The following is a 17,342-nucleotide window of genomic DNA, read 5'->3' on the forward strand; positions in this document are numbered from 1 at the left end:
CTCATTTTCCATATCATGCAAAGTGTGGGATTTCAAAAACTAATACCACAAATTACATCAATAGTTAGTGCGCATCACTTATAGGCTGCCGTCTTCTATATGAGACATGCGCAGATAGATTCGGTACGATTCCCTCCCCAAATATGAAGTTTGGCGGACGCGATGTCCATTCATCACCAATTCTGATGTCGTAGGCAGATATCATGTACGCAAACATGACTTTCAGCTGATAAGTGAGCAAGAAACGCCCAGGACTGAATAATAACCATCGCGATTCATGTAAGTGTCAGAAGCTCAAGAGTCGATAGAGATCTTTCACTCACCACGCATGTTTCCCGTAGCCAAAAAACAACCACTGAGGTGTGATAGTAGTTATGCTGTGCTCTGGATTGTCCGAAAACCTGAAAGGTCTGAATTCATCGGGGGCCTCGTATGCGGTGCTGTCACGGTGAAATGGCGGTAAGGAGACCGCGATAGTACAACCCTTGGGGAGAAATGTGCCATCAGAGAGCGAGAGATCACGCGTCGCTTGCCTGAAGAATCCCACTGGCAAATGGTTCATAGCTTAGTCGCAGGTATGTTTAGATGAAAAACGCACGAGATGATACGCCGTTGATCCTGGCGCTTTCCCTCAGGAAACTGTCGATCTTGTTCATCTTTGCGACGGATTGTATATTCCAGCCATCGTGCTGTACGATGGGATCAACTTCATCCCGCAATACCTGTGCAAACTCGGGGTTTGTGGCTAAATGATATAGGGCGTGGGTAAGGGTCTATAGACAAGTTAATGTTAATGATCGTCCGGCTCCGAAGGATTTCTTACATTTGAGGGCGTCTGGAGTATGATGTCAGAGAGACTATTAGGAAAGGCATCAACACATACAGATGAAACCGCAATGGTGAAACCAAGGAGACGCGTCGTGAGGTTTCTCAACAAACTATCTTCACCGGTAGATCGCCTTACGAGTCGCGCGAGGAAGTCGAACTGCGGAAAACGCGATCAACGGATAAGTATGCAGCAGCGAATTTCTTACCTTTTGCTCGTTTGGAGTAGCATATTCGTCCACTTCGCTCGTGCAAGCCTCCACTGCAGTACCCAACAGAATGGTCGCACGATCAACATTTGCCTCGAGGTTGCTAGTCAGTCTCGCAAAGAATCTGGACTTGTTCTGGGTTTTCAGTTTCATTTCCGTTTTTGTGTGACATACGGGAATGTCCATGATGGCACAAGACGTCTGATCACGCTCGAGATCGCCACATCTTTGTGAATCTTGGCCACCAAGGAAGACCACTCAGAGCTGCGGCCTGCAGAACATGGTGAGAATCTCGAACAGGACAGACCGTATTACATACATAGGGGATAGCCGACAAAGAATCGTTGCCATGTCTGTACCATTATTCGACTTACGGTGCTCAAAGCGGGAATCGAGGTCCAATCTGCTTGATGTTATTCATCACTTCGTCAACTGTAAGATTGGATTCTCACCGTCACTCTCATTTCCTAAAACGGTTTCGAGAGAGACGAGTAATTCGTCTTGTACTTCAGCACATATTTTGGTTGCATTTCTAGCAATATGACTCTTGAGTAGTTCGGCAAGAAGATCATGATCTGGACTGCCGACGTTGATCTTCAATGCATCGTCGACACCCATGATCTCCAGAGCCGTGTCAATGGTTGTTGGGTGAAGAGACAACAAGGGTCTTACATCTTTCATAGCCTCACGGAACGAAAGGTCTTCTTCCGCAGCATTCGCAATTTCCATCATATGCTGGGGATCAGTGAGAACTACTGTCCAGCGTAGCATGGTTGCAACCTTAAATGGTCTATTACCATACTAGCATTGTGCGTCATTTACAAGCCGAGATGAATGAGAAACAGATATACCTTTTCGTATCCCTCCTTGAGGACACCTGGCGCGTCTACGAGAAATCTGGATGCGCCCACGTAAAAGTTGCTGAAACAACGAGACGGACCGAAGGAGCAGCCAACAGTCGGGAAATCATCTAACTGCACGAATAACATCAGTTCGGCGACTCTAGTACAATATAGGACTGCCTGCATTTTGGGTCCTGCGTCTTTTGGAAAAGAACACGAGAACAGGGATGACACCCGAAGTCAGTAGAAGGATAATCCTGGGTGCGTGGCCGTTCCACATGAAGGGAGATTGCAACATCATTCGTTCAAAGTCCAGGACAAATAACCTAGTCGAAAAAATCATCGCAAGGGAGATAGTTTTTGATCTCCTTTAGAAGGGAAAGAGCTCCAAATATCCATCGGATATCGGACGCGAACAGACTTTGCTCCATTCTGATGCGCGCATTTCACTGTCCTGGATACGAACCGGTTATTGATTACGGGTGCTGTGAGGAAGACATATCTATTAGGATCATACGATAGCTTCAAAGCTTGGATGCAAGAGCCGGGTATTGGTAATACGCAGAATTCTTTAACACTCCGCGTCCTGGTTGGATGCGGACTTTAAATTTCAGTTCATTACTGTCGGTATATTCCAGTTCCTTGGACACAACCCGCATGCTTGCTCCCACTTTTGTCTTCATTACTGTTCTTCATTGGATACTTGGTACTCCACTCTCGTCGCTGCTAAGTCCATTTGACGACAGATGGCGCCCAGTAACCAAGTGATTGCCACTCATAATGACAAACGGTATTGGGCATCTACAGAACCTTTTCCCGGTCTCGGGGATCTCAATATGTATTGGATTGGTGCTACCACCATAATCTGTAGTGTCAAGTATGACACGAGAAGTAATAAATCCGAACGAGTAGGTAATGTACAATGCATGGTCCTAGCTATTAACACAAGCCAATTATTAATCGAGGTTAGCCTACTACGCAATTGCCGCGAGAAAGGAAACGAGAAAGCCAATAAAGCATCGTGGAAAGCAATGATCGTAACCCTATGTCCAGTAACTATCGTAAATCGTCAGCGCTTGAAAGTGCCATGTTAAGTATCTCAGACGTTAACCAAAACCCATCCTGTCGCGGCGCCAAACGCACCCACAACCAGAGCGCTCATCATCCCAACGAGACTGCCACTCCACAACTTAACGGGGGTAGCACCATTAAAGTTGATATACGTCGGCGTCGGCGTACCTCCAGAACCGTCGAATCCATCTCCACCAGTTCCACCACCAGTTAGGTTGGCGCCGTTTGGCTTAAAAGACAGTTAGAGCGAACTGCATGACTTTAGGCTGCGACTTACCCCAATAGGTCGCGAGTTATCCGTGAATGCGCAAGCCGAGGACTGACACAGGCACGACCCGGCAATAGGATCCCAGAAAGGTGTGGAGCAGTTGGAAGGCACTACGGAACATCTTCAGCCCAGGTTATTGGAAAACAGTAAAATTAATTACATCTGTATCTTATCTGTTGACCCGCTGGGACTTGCTGCGGTGGATTCGGGTTTGAAGGGGACACCTCTACTTGCGGGCAACCATACTAATAATTCACCGGTTAAGTCTAAATGAGTACCGCGCTAGCCACGAACAACTTACGCAAGTGAAGAAAGGGAAGTCGGGGAAGTCACATTCCTCCAGGAGACCAGCTTCGTTCTGGGGAATACCATTGCAAATTTTGAGAGACGAGTCAACCTGAGGAGTCGAACATTTCAAAGGCTCAAAGGAATCGAGCTCTGAGACCGGTACAGGGTTCCGGACCCAAGCAAGAAGCTGCTCATTCGAAACGATCCAGACATCCTGTTGCATCTGAAGCCAATCCAGGTAATCATTGATCATCTGGATCGTGCTGTTCGGGGGGTCGACACCAGGGTAAGTGGTCTAAAGTATGACATTAGCCAATACCGATATATTATAGAATGGAAGTAACTTACCGAAAGATGAATGGGATGAGTGTAGAGACCAATCGGTTGCCTATTCCCAGTGTAATGAGCCGTGAACGTATTCTTCATGTACTCAAATGTGGCAGTGTCATTGACGGCACTGGCCCCGTTTGCAGTATCCAGCCAAGGGTCCATCAAGTGCGGTCCGTCAATCCCGAGCTCATCAAAGAATGCATACATAGGAATCTCCCAAAGACCAGGAATTTTAGGCAGGCCTTTGCATATACCCTCCACAGTCAGACAGTCGTTTGCGAGACCGTTGTCCAGCGTGTAAGGCCAGTACGCATCGGTACCTGGGTCTGTGACAGGAATCGAAGCGGCGGAGGAAGAATCATAAGTGAAGTCGACGTTCGCGAGGAGCTGCAAAGTCTGAGCGGTGTAGTTCAAGTAAGGTGCACGGAACCCTTGAATGGCGTCGAGCGGGATGCCAGCGAGTGCGTTGAGAGCAATTATGTTTCCGTTGATCTCGTCCGCAGGAGGTGAACCAACATGCGTCATCCTAAAGCCAATGATCAAAAGCACGAAGGACTACGATAAAATACATACGTATGATCAGCTATTTCGTTTCCAGCAACGTACCAATCAGTGACAAGGGTATAGTTGGTGTAGTTAAGAGACGTGAAGTAGGTCATCTTGATAGGACAACCGTTCGGATTCTGCCGTTGAGCAAGGAACTGATTGACAGAGTCGATCGTATAGGACTGGATAGCATCGTCGGCAGTGAAGACAACGAATTGCGGTACGTCCGACTGTAAAACCACGCATCAGAAGTGATGCATGGCAAAAGACAGTATAAAACATACAGGAGAAAGACCACCTGGGGGACTCGTGCTAGCACAATTGCAGTTGGGCAACTGGCATTGGCTAGGGTCGCATGAGTACCCAGCAGCAGACGAACTGCTGGTTGGACCAGATATGGAGCCGTCTTGAGCGGTCACCACTGACGCCTGCAGTGCTATACCAAGCACCGACAGCAGCGCAGAAATCCACATCTCTCTGAACAAAAAAGAGACGGACCAGCAGTGTGTGGTCAACGAATGAAAGAGAAAAGAGCGAAAATGCTAAGCAACGCACTAGTGGTGAAAAACCCTATATAAGTTCGGCGGGGAGGCGAAAAAGAATCCAATTAGATGACAAATATTTCGTTAACGCTACTATATTACCTTTTACCATTTGGCCTAGTGACCAGCGACGTAAAGAAGGACTCGGAGTGCCCATGCTCACTGTTACACTTGCAGATCATCATCGATGTTTGACGTGAAGAGATGATCCGTTCCCGAGCTGTTCATCTTTCAACAAAGCTTATTATAGCACACGGAGGTAATAAGTCGCTGCTTAAACGTGAAAGTCATGCTGTGCCTGCGGTTTTTAGTAAAATTCAGACTTACGTTGAACACACCGAGGCCGTGACCCGAGCAAGTCGTCCTCGGGCAGCCTATTAATAGGTCAGTCGCTGAGTTACTAAAGCGGTTAAGCGTCATGTGATGTGAGTCCTTGAGTTGTCCTTTTTCAGACACACTGAGGTCTAATTGGCCTCACTCAGGTCTCGTCGGAATGCAGACGGTGAGGGATTAGCCAGCAAAACAAGGACCCCGTTGCGCGAGCAAGGGGCCCCCAAGTGAATTCAGGTACAAATAGTCAGTAACCTAAAATATAACGCTGTACAAAAGATGATGGGAGGGAATACAAGGGAGGGTGCGCAAAATGAATCCCTAGAACGACAAATGGCTTGAGAGAGAAGAGAAAACTTAAACAAGACAACATACCTAGTGAGACGAATGGCTTGAGAGAGAAGAGGCAAAGAGCCCCTTACACTTCATCTCACCAGGTATAGCACACCCGCTCCACTAAAGGGGGCGACAAAGGAAATTGCCGAATTGGCAATAAGGATTGCCGAGATGACAGTAAGGACTGCCGGGTTGACAATGAGGATCGCCGACTTGACAATGAGGATTGTCAAGGTGGCAGTGAGAACTGCCGAGACTTAATAAATAAGCCATGAGATGCGCAGGGCATCAACAAACAAAAGTCAGAGTTCAGGACCCCAAGAAATGTGTTTCGGGAAAACCCATTTGGACTTAGCTGCTGAAGAGCACGCTCATCCAATTACCCTGGTATAAACAAGATTAAACTCGACAAATTGCGCCGCACGCTGGTCAGCGCCAAAGTAGGGCGGACACGAACACTTGCACATCTTAGTGCGTGTGCTGTCCTCCCCACTTTCTCTATTGTAACTACTACATGCACACGCAAAATATCATCAGCAGTGCTAGTGTATCTATCATTGGAAAAACAATCAAACAAGGACCAGACAAAGAAGTATGATGAGGTACAGGAACACGCACACCAGGATATCATTCCAAGTATGATCCCAATCTTCAGGCACTGCCCAGAAATTTACAAATAGAGATGCACGGAGGAGCACTTGGGTTCAATGATCTCGTCAAATGAGTCGATCAGCACATCCACACCCTTATATGTATCTCTGTACATGTGAAGTTGTAGCCGCTTCATCACATACACTTCAATTGAGACTGGCTGTCATGAGAATTTCGAGTTGGAAAGTCTGACAGTGATGACATCCAAACAGGAATACCAAAGCACCTGCGACACATCAGCATAATGTCTAAGGGTGTATCTGATGAAATTAGGTCCTCTCACGAATCAGCAGCAACATTACATGTTCGCCCAGTGTGCTTTTCAGTACATTGTTCTGTCGGACAACCATAAATTCAGGATCGGTGCTAGGTATCAAATAGGAAGGGAATCATAGAATTAAATGGTACAGTCAATATTGCAGCAATAAAGTCATTGTTACATGGAGCTGGAGGAATTGATGTTAGCAACTGCGAGGATGGATGATAAAGATTAAGAACTCACACATCTCGACAACTCGACCAGTGCGTCCCATGTGCCATGCAGCTCAGATCAAGCTCAGCATGTCCTCTGGGTATCACCAATGACGTCCAAGGAGTATAAAACACATGTTGGGAAGCGGGAGGTACCCAGAAAAGGAGCTCACATCTGGGTCCCATGATCCACCCATTGGGCTGCAGCAAGAAGGGGGTCGAATCAGAATGATGATCAGAGGCGGGTTCGAGCAAGTCAATGGGGTTGGGTAGGACGTGTGTCAGGCAGGACAAGAAGGAAATTAGGGAATGGTAACAAGTGTTGGTTGGCGTGATGTGACTTTCTTCAGTGGGAGGTGCGGTACTTGGATACAGTGGAGACATAGAGGGATCCGGCTCTGTTGACTTGGAGGATGGCAGCACTTGCATAAACCACACAGTGTTATCTGATGAACCAGACATGATGTGAGTACCATCCGGTGAGAACGAGACTGATTTAACTGGGCCAGCGTGCCCCTTCAAGGGCTCACCCAATGACTGTCCTGTCGCTGCATTCCACAGCCACACAGTGTCATCCGATGAACCAGACATGATGCGAGTACCATCTGGTGAGAACGAGACTGAATAAACCATGCCAGTGTGCCCCCTCATTATGGCCTCAACAACTGTCCAGTTCAAATCCCAGCCAGATGCCAGGTGAAGGTATAGTGAGTCGAGGCGAACGCACACGGGAAGATCGAGCTAGAAGAGAATATATTATCTCAGTCTCGCTAAGAGGGACTCTGTACATCAGTAGCTACCTAGAAGAGAATATATTCTAATGGTAATGTTAGCGTGTGTATGAAGGAATGAAAACATAAGGCTCACATCTCAGTCTCGCTAAGAGGGACTGAGATGTTTTTACGACGCAAATGTTCTTTTAACATATGGTAAAACGGTAAAACTTGGATAGAAAAGATATCATTGTGAAACATACGAAAACGCGAGGCTCGGCCGATGTCATAGCCAGGTACGTCGAATACGCTCGTACCCCTTGTTCCTAGTCCGATGCTCCCGTCTCTCCCGATCGCAACAGAAGGACATTTGAAAACCTAGCCATAAATTTGGTAGCAATGGTACAGTTGACCAGCGAGAATGGGAGTGCTGATAAATACAGATGGGGTGTGCTGTGCAAAATCATCCTGCCAAACACTTGCATGAATCTTTGTACGTCCATTGTGGCCGACTGCACATCTTCATATCCAGAATGGCCCTGTATTAATGTATGAGCTGTTCATCCAACTCTGCCTCATAGGCATGTGCTCACCTTCAGCCACTTGGCAACGAGTGGAAGCATGGTGATTGTGTCGCTGATTGCATCGAGAAGTCCGAGTGCTTCGATCCAGAACATCAGTCGCTTCTCGTTGAACAGTGATCTTATTTCCTTTGTGAGCTCATCATCAAAGTCTGTTGTCTGGACATGCGTAGCCCAATATCGACAGGAAAAGGACAGATGTGGGGGAATGGATGTTTTGACTCGTTCAGATAGCCCTGTGACTTGGGAATTAGGGAGGTACAACAACTTCAAATCACAGATGTTGAAGCCAAGGCCATCTTTCATCACTCGTAGTGATGCGAATGCAAGGTTGCATTGTTGGCCCTTTGTTCTCTCGACGAAGAAGTCTCCGCTGGATGATTCGTCTGTCAGGAATTCTTGGAATGTCACATGAAGGGTCGGATGGGGGTATATGAGTTGGTGGTGCCGCTGAGGAGGGATCCCATGTGTTTGATCACTAGTTCTACTTCGTAATGGTTGTGATCCTCTGGAAAATGGTGCTGCATAGCATTCAATGAAACTAAAGGGAGAGGTTCGGTTGTGGCAAGTATTTGTCCCATCACGGAACAGAATTTCGCCATTGCTTGCTTGTGGGCTGGTGTATTCTTATCCTTTGGCATCATTTCTGTTAAAATGAACCCATACATATCATACAACAAGTTCTTCCACTCCCCCGGATTGCGGTTCATGACAGCATTGAAGCGGTCCATTGAAGATGAACCGAACTCAGGTTCCTTGATGTATTTGCATGTGAGACACACCCACTCAAAAAGTCTGTTGGAGTTCGCAGCAAGTGTTGCAAGATGGTCGTCCTGAAATTCCAATAGCTCTTTCAGCTGCTCAGATACGAAGGCGTGAATGTCGCACTCCGCGGCTTCTGGTCGGATATCGTCCATGGACAACCGTAGGATATGACCAGCACCTTCAAACCCCTTTTTGATGTTGGGAAGCGAGTGAGAGGTGACGAGAATACGAAAGTTGGAAGGGAGTTCCGTGATTTGGGGAAGTCCTGTGTTCTGAAGTTTACCCGCAAGTATGCGGAGAAGGTCCTGCCACGTCTCTACTCTGCCGCTCTCATCCAGCACATCAATCACGATCAACACAGGCCCCACGCTTGACCCAGGGAACTTCTTCAGTGTTTCCATCAGAAGCTTGCACCACTGCTGGACAATGTCTGTCGTATTCTTGAGTGAGGTCATGTTCTTGACTGCATTTGCTAACACTCGTTTCATCCCTGGATCATGATCAGCAAGATCGCGCGCAATGGTGGAGAAAATCTTTTCATGGCGACAGTCTGCTTCTCTATGGCAATAGAAACAATAACATGAACCAAGGCCTCCTGTTTCCTCAAACCAGTTGGCAATCGTGTGCACGATGGCTGATTTGCCCTTGCCTGCAGGGCCAGATAGCCACATCACATGTTTAGCAGCATCTCCACTGTCGTTGATCCAATCCGTAATCTGGGAAAGAATCTCCTTGCGCGTCCCTGGTAGGCACTGTTTCATGGTATTTAGTCCCACTCCTGCTGCATAAGTCATGCCGTTGAGATCCAGTGTTTCACCTTGAAGAGTATGAGTACATCCACAAGAACAGGTACGTATGAATCATTACCCGCAAACTGGACAAAGATAGCTATGTCCCGATCCGTTCGGTCGCAAAATTGTTGCATAAGGCCATCCAAGGCATCATTGTACTGTGTGATGATATCATCCGTTTCTGCAATGACATTTTTACTGATTCTCTTCCCTATTTATCATCGTAAGTATGAAATCTGCGCCAGCGTGCGAATGCAATAGTCCGACGACTCACAGAAGCTCTTCATCTCCGAGTATTCCCTGATGAAACAGGCGCACTCCAGAGTCTGCTGAGCAATCTTACTGATGACGCCACACATCGATTCAATCTTGCTAAGACTGTCATCTAGAGTCATGAAGTGATAAACTTCAGCCAATTGCTCGAGAAGACTTTTGATCGATTTGTCACGCTCTGCTTGAGCGACTATAATCTGCATAGAGTGACTTCTGAGCGGGAGGCTGCACTCCGTGAGAAACCAAACATACTTTGGATGCGGCAGACAGCACACCCAGCGCCATCTTTGTGTATGGATGCATCTGTATGACTTGATTAGTTCGTGTCCAATAGACAAGAATAGCCCATACATCCGCAATCTTCTCAAGGACACCATTGATAATCTTTAGAGGTTGGAGATACGTTGTCTCAAAATCTTCTGCAGCAGCAAGATCCACTGGGACATTGCTGGCAGTGGATGCCATAGAAGTCGCATGTTTCCCGAGTAATCTCATTCGTTGTGTATTATCACAGGCACCTTGAAGTTCAGCATCGACTAATTGGGGATCAAACCCTTCCTCCTTGCGAGAAGGAGCAACCTGGTGCTGCCGAGATTAGAGAAGAAAGTCAAAGTATGTGGCGAAAATACCTGGGAAGCAGGCTCTCCGGACAACCCTTGGTTCACGGAGTCACTGAGAATCTCAGATGTGGTGGGATGCTTGTTGTTGTTGGATGACTAGAAGTGCCTCTAAGAAAACCAAGGGACTAAAATAGTAAGTTCGAGTACTCACATCGAGTTTCTGACTTGATGAAGCCCCTTCCATTTCGATGTTCTGGACAACAGTGGTTGAAGCATCTTCAAGGACTACCTTCTGGTTCGCAGGAATGCGGTTGCAGGAAGACTTGAATGGTTTCTGGACAATGTCAGACATATTTAAAATCAGGAAACCTAACAGTCCACTTACAGAAAGATTCTTGGTGGCGCGTTTCGCAAATTTCTGCATGGCCTGCTTGAGTCGACTACGAGGTTGGCTCTGGAAAATGAAAGTGTCAGAGGCAAGGATGAATTGTATGAGCGCTCATCCACATCAAGTAAGCCCTTGAGACCACATACCGAGTTTTCACGAATGGGTGCTTCGCAGGTTTCTGGAGGATCTGGCCTATGGTCTTTACTCGTCACAACTTGAAGTAGTCGATAACTGTAAGTGAGGTGAGGGTGCAAGAAGTAGATGGCAGAAAAGAGAGAACATCTGGCATGAGCCGAATACCCTTGACCAAAGCGGCATGGCTAACACGTTGCGTTAACCTTGAAGGGGCAGTGCCATGTAGACAAACCTGATAGTCACAGAAACAACAGCATATGTTCATTGAAATGAAGTGCATAACAATAGTGCACAATTGATTCACGAGCACAGTACCACAACTCGAGGTATAAGTACATGTAGAGGCAATAGATTCTTGTTCTGTCTATGTTTAGAACATATGTTAGTAGATGAGTAGTACTACTTACATCAATAATCAAAGTCTTTTGTCATACCGGATGCCATCGATGAATGTTTGACATAACATGACTTTGTGTTCTAGACGTTTCATTTAGTTTGATGCAGACTTTAAAATATCATTGATGCATGGTCAATCCTCTGCCAGGTAGACTGTGGCAACTATGGCCAATTTGACTTGTCGATTTCCATATCCCATACTATCATTCCCTGTAATATGTCCACAGTTCCTAATATGCAAAATGTTATAACAATTCAACATCATGCTCAACTGGCTTTGAAAAAATTCAGGCATATGCAGAATACATAGAAATGATGTTCTGCGCAAGTAGAATAAAATATTCTTAGATGTTGCAGTTCCAAGAGACGAAATTGTGCCAATTTACAACCTTTGTCCAACACAAATCACCCAGATCCCAAAGATCCTGCACAGGTACTCATAAAATTTTGCCTGGGACATGAAGGACACCTTCTTGCGATGTCATAAAACCAATTCAATAATAGTTACTCTCCTGCACTGAGGTGCTACAGTGGTATAATCAACAACAAGTCTGAAAATGTGACACCAGACAGGGGAGGTGCACAAATAATTCAATCTCCTCCTTGGCACATGCGGCATCTACCTTCTGCTCGAGTCTCCACATTGTATTGTATCATTCTCTCCAATGGCACCACACCGCAGGAAGGCAACACATTCAAAAGCTGAAGAAGATGCCACTCGCAAAGCCAATATTACAGCTGCTATCAAGGCTGTCAGAGAGAATTGGGCTAAAAACCTCTTGGCAGCAGCTGGCCAGTTTAATGTACCATACCATACCCTTCGGTGGCATGCACAGAACCTCACAAAACCTCATTTGAAGGCTCACAAACATCAACAAATACTTACCCAAGGGCAGGAAGAAACACTATGTCACTGGGCTAAGTACTTAGCCATGACAGGTCACCCTCTGTCAAAGTGCAACCTTCATGCAAAGGTATCAGAGCTCAGTGAGAAGCTAAAGGAAAGGAAAGGGCTCACTGGGAAAGATTCAATTCCAGGGAAAAATTGGATCAATGCTTTCCTTGCTCGTCATCCAGAACTAAAGCTAGGACGTCCCACCCCGTTCTTGCAGGCACCATCTCAATAACAATGCTCATACTACTGAATTAGTACAAGAGGACACAATCCCCCCACCAAATCAAATGCACGAACCATTTGGACACCAACCTCAGCCTCAGCCTCCACATACTTGGCACCCTTATTTTGCACCAGCGCCGAGTCACGGCAGTACAGATTTTCAAGTTGGCAGCATAGTGTGGACTGAGGATGTGTATGCAGGAGGGCACCAATACATTCATAGTAATTATTACCATCAGTATTAGATACTCTGAGTCAATAGTATTTACCATTTTCGAGCCTTTCCAAGTCACGACGCATGCAGAGTTTGAAGACTTCAGAGAGTGAAAGTCGAGCGTGCCGCTACTATGTATGCCAAGGCATGACAAGCCGTGACCAGAATTGTGCAGATTGGAGGGTAACCCTGAATTTTCTCGGGCTTGCTCTGACACTGCACTACATTATTCTAAAAATCAGTAAAAATAAGGTCCATTTAGAAGAGATATAGATCTATGACAGGTAAAATTTTCAAAAGAAACAGTGATGTAGTTGAGGAGCTAGAAAAGAATTTATGAAAATGTTACATATTACAGGGAATGATAGTAGCGGCGCTAGGTTGCGCCAGAACCCCGACTCCGCATCAAGACATCAAGACAAGATATGATTTGGCAGTGTCGAATGTGCAGAAACCAGGTTCCTGAGTGCAGCAGCCATGAATGTGTGTCCATTGACATTATCACACTCTGGATCGGAGACGCCCGCTTTCTCAAGCATTGTCACACCAGAATATTGGGACTCAACATCTAACAAAAGCTCCGCTGGATGCTCCTGACTCAATCCAGCTGTTTCCTCTTCAAAAACTCTCTGGACACCAAGCTCATTATTCTCAACTACATGATCAGATAATCCAGGCAACACGTCATTGATTCATCACTGGGATACAGCATCAGATTGTTTGGTTCGAATAGGATATCAGAATACAGACAATTGTGATGCTTCAACCAGAAGAAATGACCAGATTTTATTCTTCCGCACTCGAAACATGGGTCCCATTTGTTCAGGCTTGAATTTACCAGGACAAACGAAGACAATGCTGGAAACCCCATTAACATCTGCAGGAGTCTGAGGCAACACAGAAGCAGTCGACACGACATTCATATCATAAGCGCAAATATTACCATGAAAGACTTTTGGCTGCAACAGATCCGACAACTGGAATAAGCGCATGACATGAGCAGTGGTACTGTATATCATGATTGCATAGATTTTCTCTTCAACCCGAGTAAGGTCATCAAAATATGTCAGAAATTCGCCACGATACAAGTTGTTCGCGAGCGCAAAACGGGGAGCATGGTTATCCTTCAATAGAGCAGCAAAACAATCAGAACAGACATTCATTGTAGTCGAGTCAGGAGAATATTTAACGATACCTGCCTTATCAAGCATCAAGCTATCAAGAATTTCTGCCGTTGTCGAAAGTGAAAGCTGCGAGACGCACTACACAATACATTTTCGGATTACAAAGGCATCTGTAATGCACAGAGCGTCTAAATTTATTAGCAAAGGTGCTTCAGGCATCAAAGAAACAACAACTTCCGTGGACTCGCAATGCCTTCAAGAACAGACCGTACAAACAGGAGGATCAGTCCACTTCGAGCCTTCATGATAACAGTGTAAATAGTCTAAGATAACCTCTTTCGAAACAGGTGCTGGCCATTCACGCCGGCGCATAGCATCAAGATTCTGAGCTTCAATCGCCAACTCAATTTTGTGCTCACGTCGCATCAATTTATGTTGGTCGAGCTGAGAAAGGATTTGTTGACCAAGCCAGTCCACCACAGCAGATCCATATAACAACGGGGATAGTGCTTTACATCATGGGGCTTATTGAAAGGAGGACAGTGTCCTTCATCGAGAACGCGAGCCAAACGGCAGGGTGATTTTGTAAGAAAAACCCTGAACATGCATGAGCTATACGAAACAGTGAGTCGAGACGGAAATAAACTTACATACGCCTGCGTAAAGTGTCAGCTTTTGGAAGTTTCATGCTCAAGTATCTTATCGTTTGCAAGACCATTGTCTGGCGTGTAAGGCCAGTATGCATCGGTACCTGGGTCAGTGACGGAGGCGGAGGGAGAATCATGAGTGAAATCCACGTTCGTAAGGAGCTAAAAAGTCTGAGCGGGATACCAGCAAGTGCGTTGAGAGCGATGATGTTTCCGTTAATCTTGTCCGCCGGAGGTGAACCGACATGCGTCATCTTAAAGCCAAATCTGAAGGTTTGCGTCACATAGCGGAGCTTGAAATCGGTTACACGAACGGCACCCGATCAAGCCGTGTGGCTTGTTGCTTATATAGTTTATCTAATTATTTCCCACAACCCATTACCGCTTGTACTCTGTCACCGTCTAGTACTCCTCCTCATCAAGACCTCTACCCCTCAACATGGTGGGTGCTATCACCCGAACCATGTTTTCGTACTAACAACCTACATCACAGACAAAACGTACACGCAAAGTTGGTGTGACCGGAAAATATGGTACCGTATGTTATGTGTTCTCTTACAGGACAATTGACTTGACATCTTCATCTAGCGCTACGGTGCTTCGCTTCGTAAACAAGTAAAAAAGGTGAGCCTTTTGCTCTATGATGATCATACGATGTATTGAAACTAGCATTTTTCAGATGGAGATAACACAGCACGCCCGGTACACCTGCACCTTCTGCGGCAAGGTGAGCTCAAATATAATGTTCGCATGTGCGCAACATTCTCATCCCGTCACAGGACTCCGTGAAGCGTACCGCCGTTGGTATCTGGAATTGCAGCTCCTGCAGAAAGACGATCGCTGGTGGGGCATGGACAGTATCGACGACTGCGGCTGCTACCGTACGGAGGTGAGCCATCCCCATTCGCATTGTTGGGCATCGAGTCTGACTATCTACCTAGCACCGTTCGTCGTCTGCGGGAGTTGACGGAGGCATAGATCAAATATTATCGCTTATTTTCTTCATTTGTTCCATACAAGAGTACCGATCGCCTTCGGACGTAGCGAGTGTTTTCACAGTGAATTACAATAACAGGTGTCTGTATACTACGTTCGCTGTATTCTTCTCCCTCGCTTCTGCAAGAAATAGCGCCCGAATGTCTCTTCAACATCGTACTCGTGATAGCGCAGTGTAAAGCTGACCGTGCGCGAACGGATCTGTACGGTGGTCCAGCACCGCTTTCTCCCCTGCCAGCGCAGCGACAAAGTTTAGAAGTTGATTGCTCCGTGGATCAGATAAATTCAGACATTTATATTGCAGCGTCGTGCTTAACCAAATCTCTGCTTTGCCAACTGTTGAAACATGTCCATCGTAGCTTTATCCTTCTCTCGCAAGGCCGCAGCACGTTCGCGTACACCGGCGGTTTTATCTTCTCTCCCTACAGCACGCTTCTCCTCGAATCGTTTCCGCGCTGCATCTCGCCGAGCAATGCTAATACGATGTCAGAATTCAAAGGAAAGCGAAGGGGCACAAGACATACTGGTCCCTGAAACTATCCCCACCACCAAGGAGGGTCGACTCGTCGGCTTCAAAGCCGTCATCACCTTTCTCCCTAAATGCACGGTCGTCCTCTCTCCGGGCACGCTTCTTCTCCAGCATGCCCTCCTTACCGACCTCTTTCGGCCCCATCATGTCCTCGACGCGCTCTTTCGCTTCTGCGCGATCTCGTTTACGCTTCATGCTATGTTCTGCTGCTTGATACTCCGACGCAGCTTCCCGGGCAAGGACCCGATCAGACGCTGAAGGGAGAGTTGGGCCATGTACGCGGCTTCGACCTCCACCGGTATCGGATGAACTAGTGGCACGCCGGTACGTCGCGGAATCAACCTCTTCTCGAACAGCCTTCAAGGTTCCTGCGTCTGCATTTGAGCCCTTAGATGCGAAAGACCATTTGTAAGCTGTTTGGTTTGCTGCTGATGATATATGGGAGTTGGCTTCGGAGTATAGGGACTCTGGACGTCGGTTAGGATCCGTCAGAATTGGCCATTGTGAAATACTGAAGAAGGCTCACTCGGTAGTTTCGCTCTGTTCCATGCCTTGTATCACATACTCAGTACACGTTTTTATAGGTCGTGCATCTTCTTACCTTTACAAACTTTCGGAAGTAGCTGCCATTCCTCTTGAGCAACTTTGTAAGGAAACATCCTGATGATAAAACTCACCTTCTAGCTTTCTCACTTGAGAGCTCATCAAAGTACTACCAGATGAACACCTTAGCATTATTTCTTCGATTCAGAAAAGCGTAGCGCAGGACAGACCTTGTGTTTCTCCTCCTTCAACCATATTCTAAACTCCGTATTTTTCAAAAAGTAGTCCGACTCCGATATGGGTGAGACGCCTTGTGGAAGGTCATAGCCACTTTCTGGAGTAGGCGAACGTTCTCTTCTGTCTCTGGAGCGTGAACGGTCATGACGTGAACGGCGCTCATTGTCTCTATGAGAAGGCATGTCTATGTCGTCGTTTGTTCTCCTGAAAGTTGCACGCAGCGAGCGTGGTGTCGAGTAACTAAGACGACCACTGACCACGGTGATTATCGTACAGTGCTCTAACGGCTCCCTCTCTGCATGCAACGTTGCCAGCAGATATATAGCAGATATAGAAAACCACGAATAAGTCGAAGACAAGTCCAGGAAGATCACAGGTTACTAATGCGCTTCTTACGTTAGCATTTAGACCACAGATAATTTATGTATCCTGTTGACACTGCTCAACATTCACCTCTCCAACCGTTGAATTTCGAGTCTCCTTCTTGAAAGGCTGGATGGCTCTTGCCCGTGCTACTTTCTCTTCCTGGTAATTGCGACAACTTCTCGTTAGTACACCAACTTCGAGGCACTCTCATTCCTCTCATCGTCAAGGCCCAAGGGCCAAGGGTCCCTGAGCGGGCAC

General features: G+C 46.6%; 7 protein-coding genes across 7 annotated transcripts; 1 reads left to right on the forward strand and 6 right to left on the reverse strand.

The window, feature by feature from the left end:
* Positions 1-11: 11 nt before the first annotated feature.
* Positions 12-2,424, reverse strand: F5891DRAFT_1022505 (cytochrome P450). Its single transcript, XM_041361235.1, has 12 exons — positions 2,061-2,424; positions 1,886-2,008; positions 1,707-1,835; positions 1,487-1,655; positions 1,354-1,437; positions 1,209-1,305; positions 1,035-1,158; positions 884-985; positions 824-835; positions 599-773; positions 324-546; positions 12-254 (listed from the first exon to the last, which is right to left on the reverse strand). Exons 1-12 carry the CDS (start codon positions 2,217-2,219, stop codon positions 65-67), a joined length of 1,587 nt encoding a protein of 528 aa, XP_041228197.1. The 5' UTR covers positions 2,220-2,424; the 3' UTR covers positions 12-64.
* Positions 2,425-2,513: 89 nt separating this feature from the next.
* F5891DRAFT_1022507 (uncharacterized protein) lies at positions 2,514-5,283 on the reverse strand. Its single transcript, XM_041361236.1, has 8 exons — positions 5,249-5,283; positions 4,664-5,191; positions 4,407-4,609; positions 3,852-4,359; positions 3,517-3,798; positions 3,376-3,460; positions 3,225-3,325; positions 2,514-3,176 (listed from the first exon to the last, which is right to left on the reverse strand). The coding sequence occupies exons 2-8, from the start codon at positions 4,850-4,852 to the stop codon at positions 2,976-2,978; spliced, it is 1,569 nt and encodes a 522-aa protein (XP_041228198.1). The 5' UTR covers positions 4,853-5,191; positions 5,249-5,283; the 3' UTR covers positions 2,514-2,975.
* Positions 5,284-7,655: 2,372 nt separating this feature from the next.
* Positions 7,656-11,098, reverse strand: F5891DRAFT_1215023 (uncharacterized protein; the record flags this gene model as incomplete). The annotated part of the gene is made up of 11 exons (XM_041369294.1): positions 7,656-7,961; positions 8,016-8,376; positions 8,415-9,585; positions 9,636-9,770; positions 9,834-10,029; positions 10,085-10,411; positions 10,462-10,548; positions 10,604-10,726; positions 10,778-10,846; positions 10,900-11,011; positions 11,061-11,098. The coding sequence occupies 11 exons, from the start codon at positions 11,096-11,098 to the stop codon at positions 7,749-7,751; spliced, it is 2,832 nt and encodes a 943-aa protein (XP_041228199.1). The 3' UTR covers positions 7,656-7,748.
* A 2,035-nt stretch (positions 11,099-13,133) lies between these two features.
* On the reverse strand, positions 13,134-13,692 carry F5891DRAFT_144739 (uncharacterized protein). The gene has a single exon (XM_041370657.1). The coding sequence runs from the start codon at positions 13,659-13,661 to the stop codon at positions 13,380-13,382; it is 282 nt and encodes a 93-aa protein (XP_041228200.1). The 5' UTR covers positions 13,662-13,692; the 3' UTR covers positions 13,134-13,379.
* Positions 13,693-14,187: 495 nt separating this feature from the next.
* F5891DRAFT_144747 (uncharacterized protein) lies at positions 14,188-14,718 on the reverse strand. The gene is made up of 2 exons (XM_041370658.1): positions 14,421-14,718; positions 14,188-14,363 (listed from the first exon to the last, which is right to left on the reverse strand). Exons 1-2 carry the CDS (start codon positions 14,665-14,667, stop codon positions 14,278-14,280), a joined length of 333 nt encoding a protein of 110 aa, XP_041228201.1. The 5' UTR covers positions 14,668-14,718; the 3' UTR covers positions 14,188-14,277.
* Positions 14,719-14,776: 58 nt separating this feature from the next.
* On the forward strand, positions 14,777-15,573 carry F5891DRAFT_144750 (ribosomal protein L37ae). The gene is made up of 6 exons (XM_041370659.1): positions 14,777-14,855; positions 14,907-14,951; positions 15,002-15,037; positions 15,093-15,140; positions 15,193-15,302; positions 15,355-15,573. Exons 1-6 carry the CDS (start codon positions 14,853-14,855, stop codon positions 15,389-15,391), a joined length of 279 nt encoding a protein of 92 aa, XP_041228202.1. The 5' UTR covers positions 14,777-14,852; the 3' UTR covers positions 15,392-15,573.
* Positions 15,574-15,681: 108 nt separating this feature from the next.
* F5891DRAFT_1022519 (uncharacterized protein) lies at positions 15,682-17,148 on the reverse strand. Its single transcript, XM_041361237.1, has 6 exons — positions 16,712-17,148; positions 16,616-16,650; positions 16,540-16,561; positions 16,465-16,489; positions 15,934-16,405; positions 15,682-15,884 (listed from the first exon to the last, which is right to left on the reverse strand). Exons 1-6 carry the CDS (start codon positions 16,898-16,900, stop codon positions 15,722-15,724), a joined length of 906 nt encoding a protein of 301 aa, XP_041228203.1. The 5' UTR covers positions 16,901-17,148; the 3' UTR covers positions 15,682-15,721.
* Between the last annotated feature and the right edge of the window lie 194 nt (positions 17,149-17,342).

This window comes from Suillus fuscotomentosus (genome assembly GCF_016647785.1).
Source record: "Suillus fuscotomentosus strain FC203 chromosome Unknown F5891scaffold_16, whole genome shotgun sequence".
Taxonomy (NCBI): domain Eukaryota; kingdom Fungi; phylum Basidiomycota; class Agaricomycetes; order Boletales; family Suillaceae; genus Suillus; species Suillus fuscotomentosus.

Coding starts and splice junctions, on each gene's coding strand:
- F5891DRAFT_1022519 (XM_041361237.1), bottom strand. CDS start 16,900: ATGCCTTCTCATAGAGACAATGAGCGCCGTTCACGTCATGACCGTTCA. Junction 16,562..16,615: donor TCAAGTGAGAAAGCTAGAAG/GTGAGTTTTATC, acceptor GAGGAATGGCAG/CTACTTCCGAAAGTTTGTAA. Junction 16,490..16,539: donor ACTTCCGAAAGTTTGTAAAG/GTAAGAAGATGC, acceptor ATGTGATACAAG/GCATGGAACAGAGCGAAACT.
- F5891DRAFT_144739 (XM_041370657.1), bottom strand. CDS start 13,661: ATGATATACAGTACCACTGCTCATGTCATGCGCTTATTCCAGTTGTCG.
- F5891DRAFT_144747 (XM_041370658.1), bottom strand. CDS start 14,667: ATGACGCATGTCGGTTCACCTCCGGCGGACAAGATTAACGGAAACATC. Junction 14,364..14,420: donor AGCTGACACTTTACGCAGGC/GTATGTAAGTTT, acceptor ATGCATGTTCAG/GGTTTTTCTTACAAAATCAC.
- F5891DRAFT_1022507 (XM_041361236.1), bottom strand. CDS start 4,852: ATGTGGATTTCTGCGCTGCTGTCGGTGCTTGGTATAGCACTGCAGGCG. Junction 4,610..4,663: donor CCCCAGGTGGTCTTTCTCCT/GTATGTTTTATA, acceptor GTGGTTTTACAG/TCGGACGTACCGCAATTCGT. Junction 3,461..3,516: donor ACTTCCCTTTCTTCACTTGC/GTAAGTTGTTCG, acceptor GTGAATTATTAG/TATGGTTGCCCGCAAGTAGA.
- F5891DRAFT_144750 (XM_041370659.1), top strand. Junction 14,952..15,001: donor TGACCGGAAAATATGGTACC/GTATGTTATGTG, acceptor ATCTTCATCTAG/CGCTACGGTGCTTCGCTTCG. Junction 15,303..15,354: donor GCGGCTGCTACCGTACGGAG/GTGAGCCATCCC, acceptor CTATCTACCTAG/CACCGTTCGTCGTCTGCGGG.
- F5891DRAFT_1022505 (XM_041361235.1), bottom strand. CDS start 2,219: ATGATTTTTTCGACTAGGTTATTTGTCCTGGACTTTGAACGAATGATG. Junction 1,656..1,706: donor TCCGTGAGGCTATGAAAGAT/GTAAGACCCTTG, acceptor ACGGCTCTGGAG/ATCATGGGTGTCGACGATGC. Junction 1,438..1,486: donor TTTAGGAAATGAGAGTGACG/GTGAGAATCCAA, acceptor AACATCAAGCAG/ATTGGACCTCGATTCCCGCT.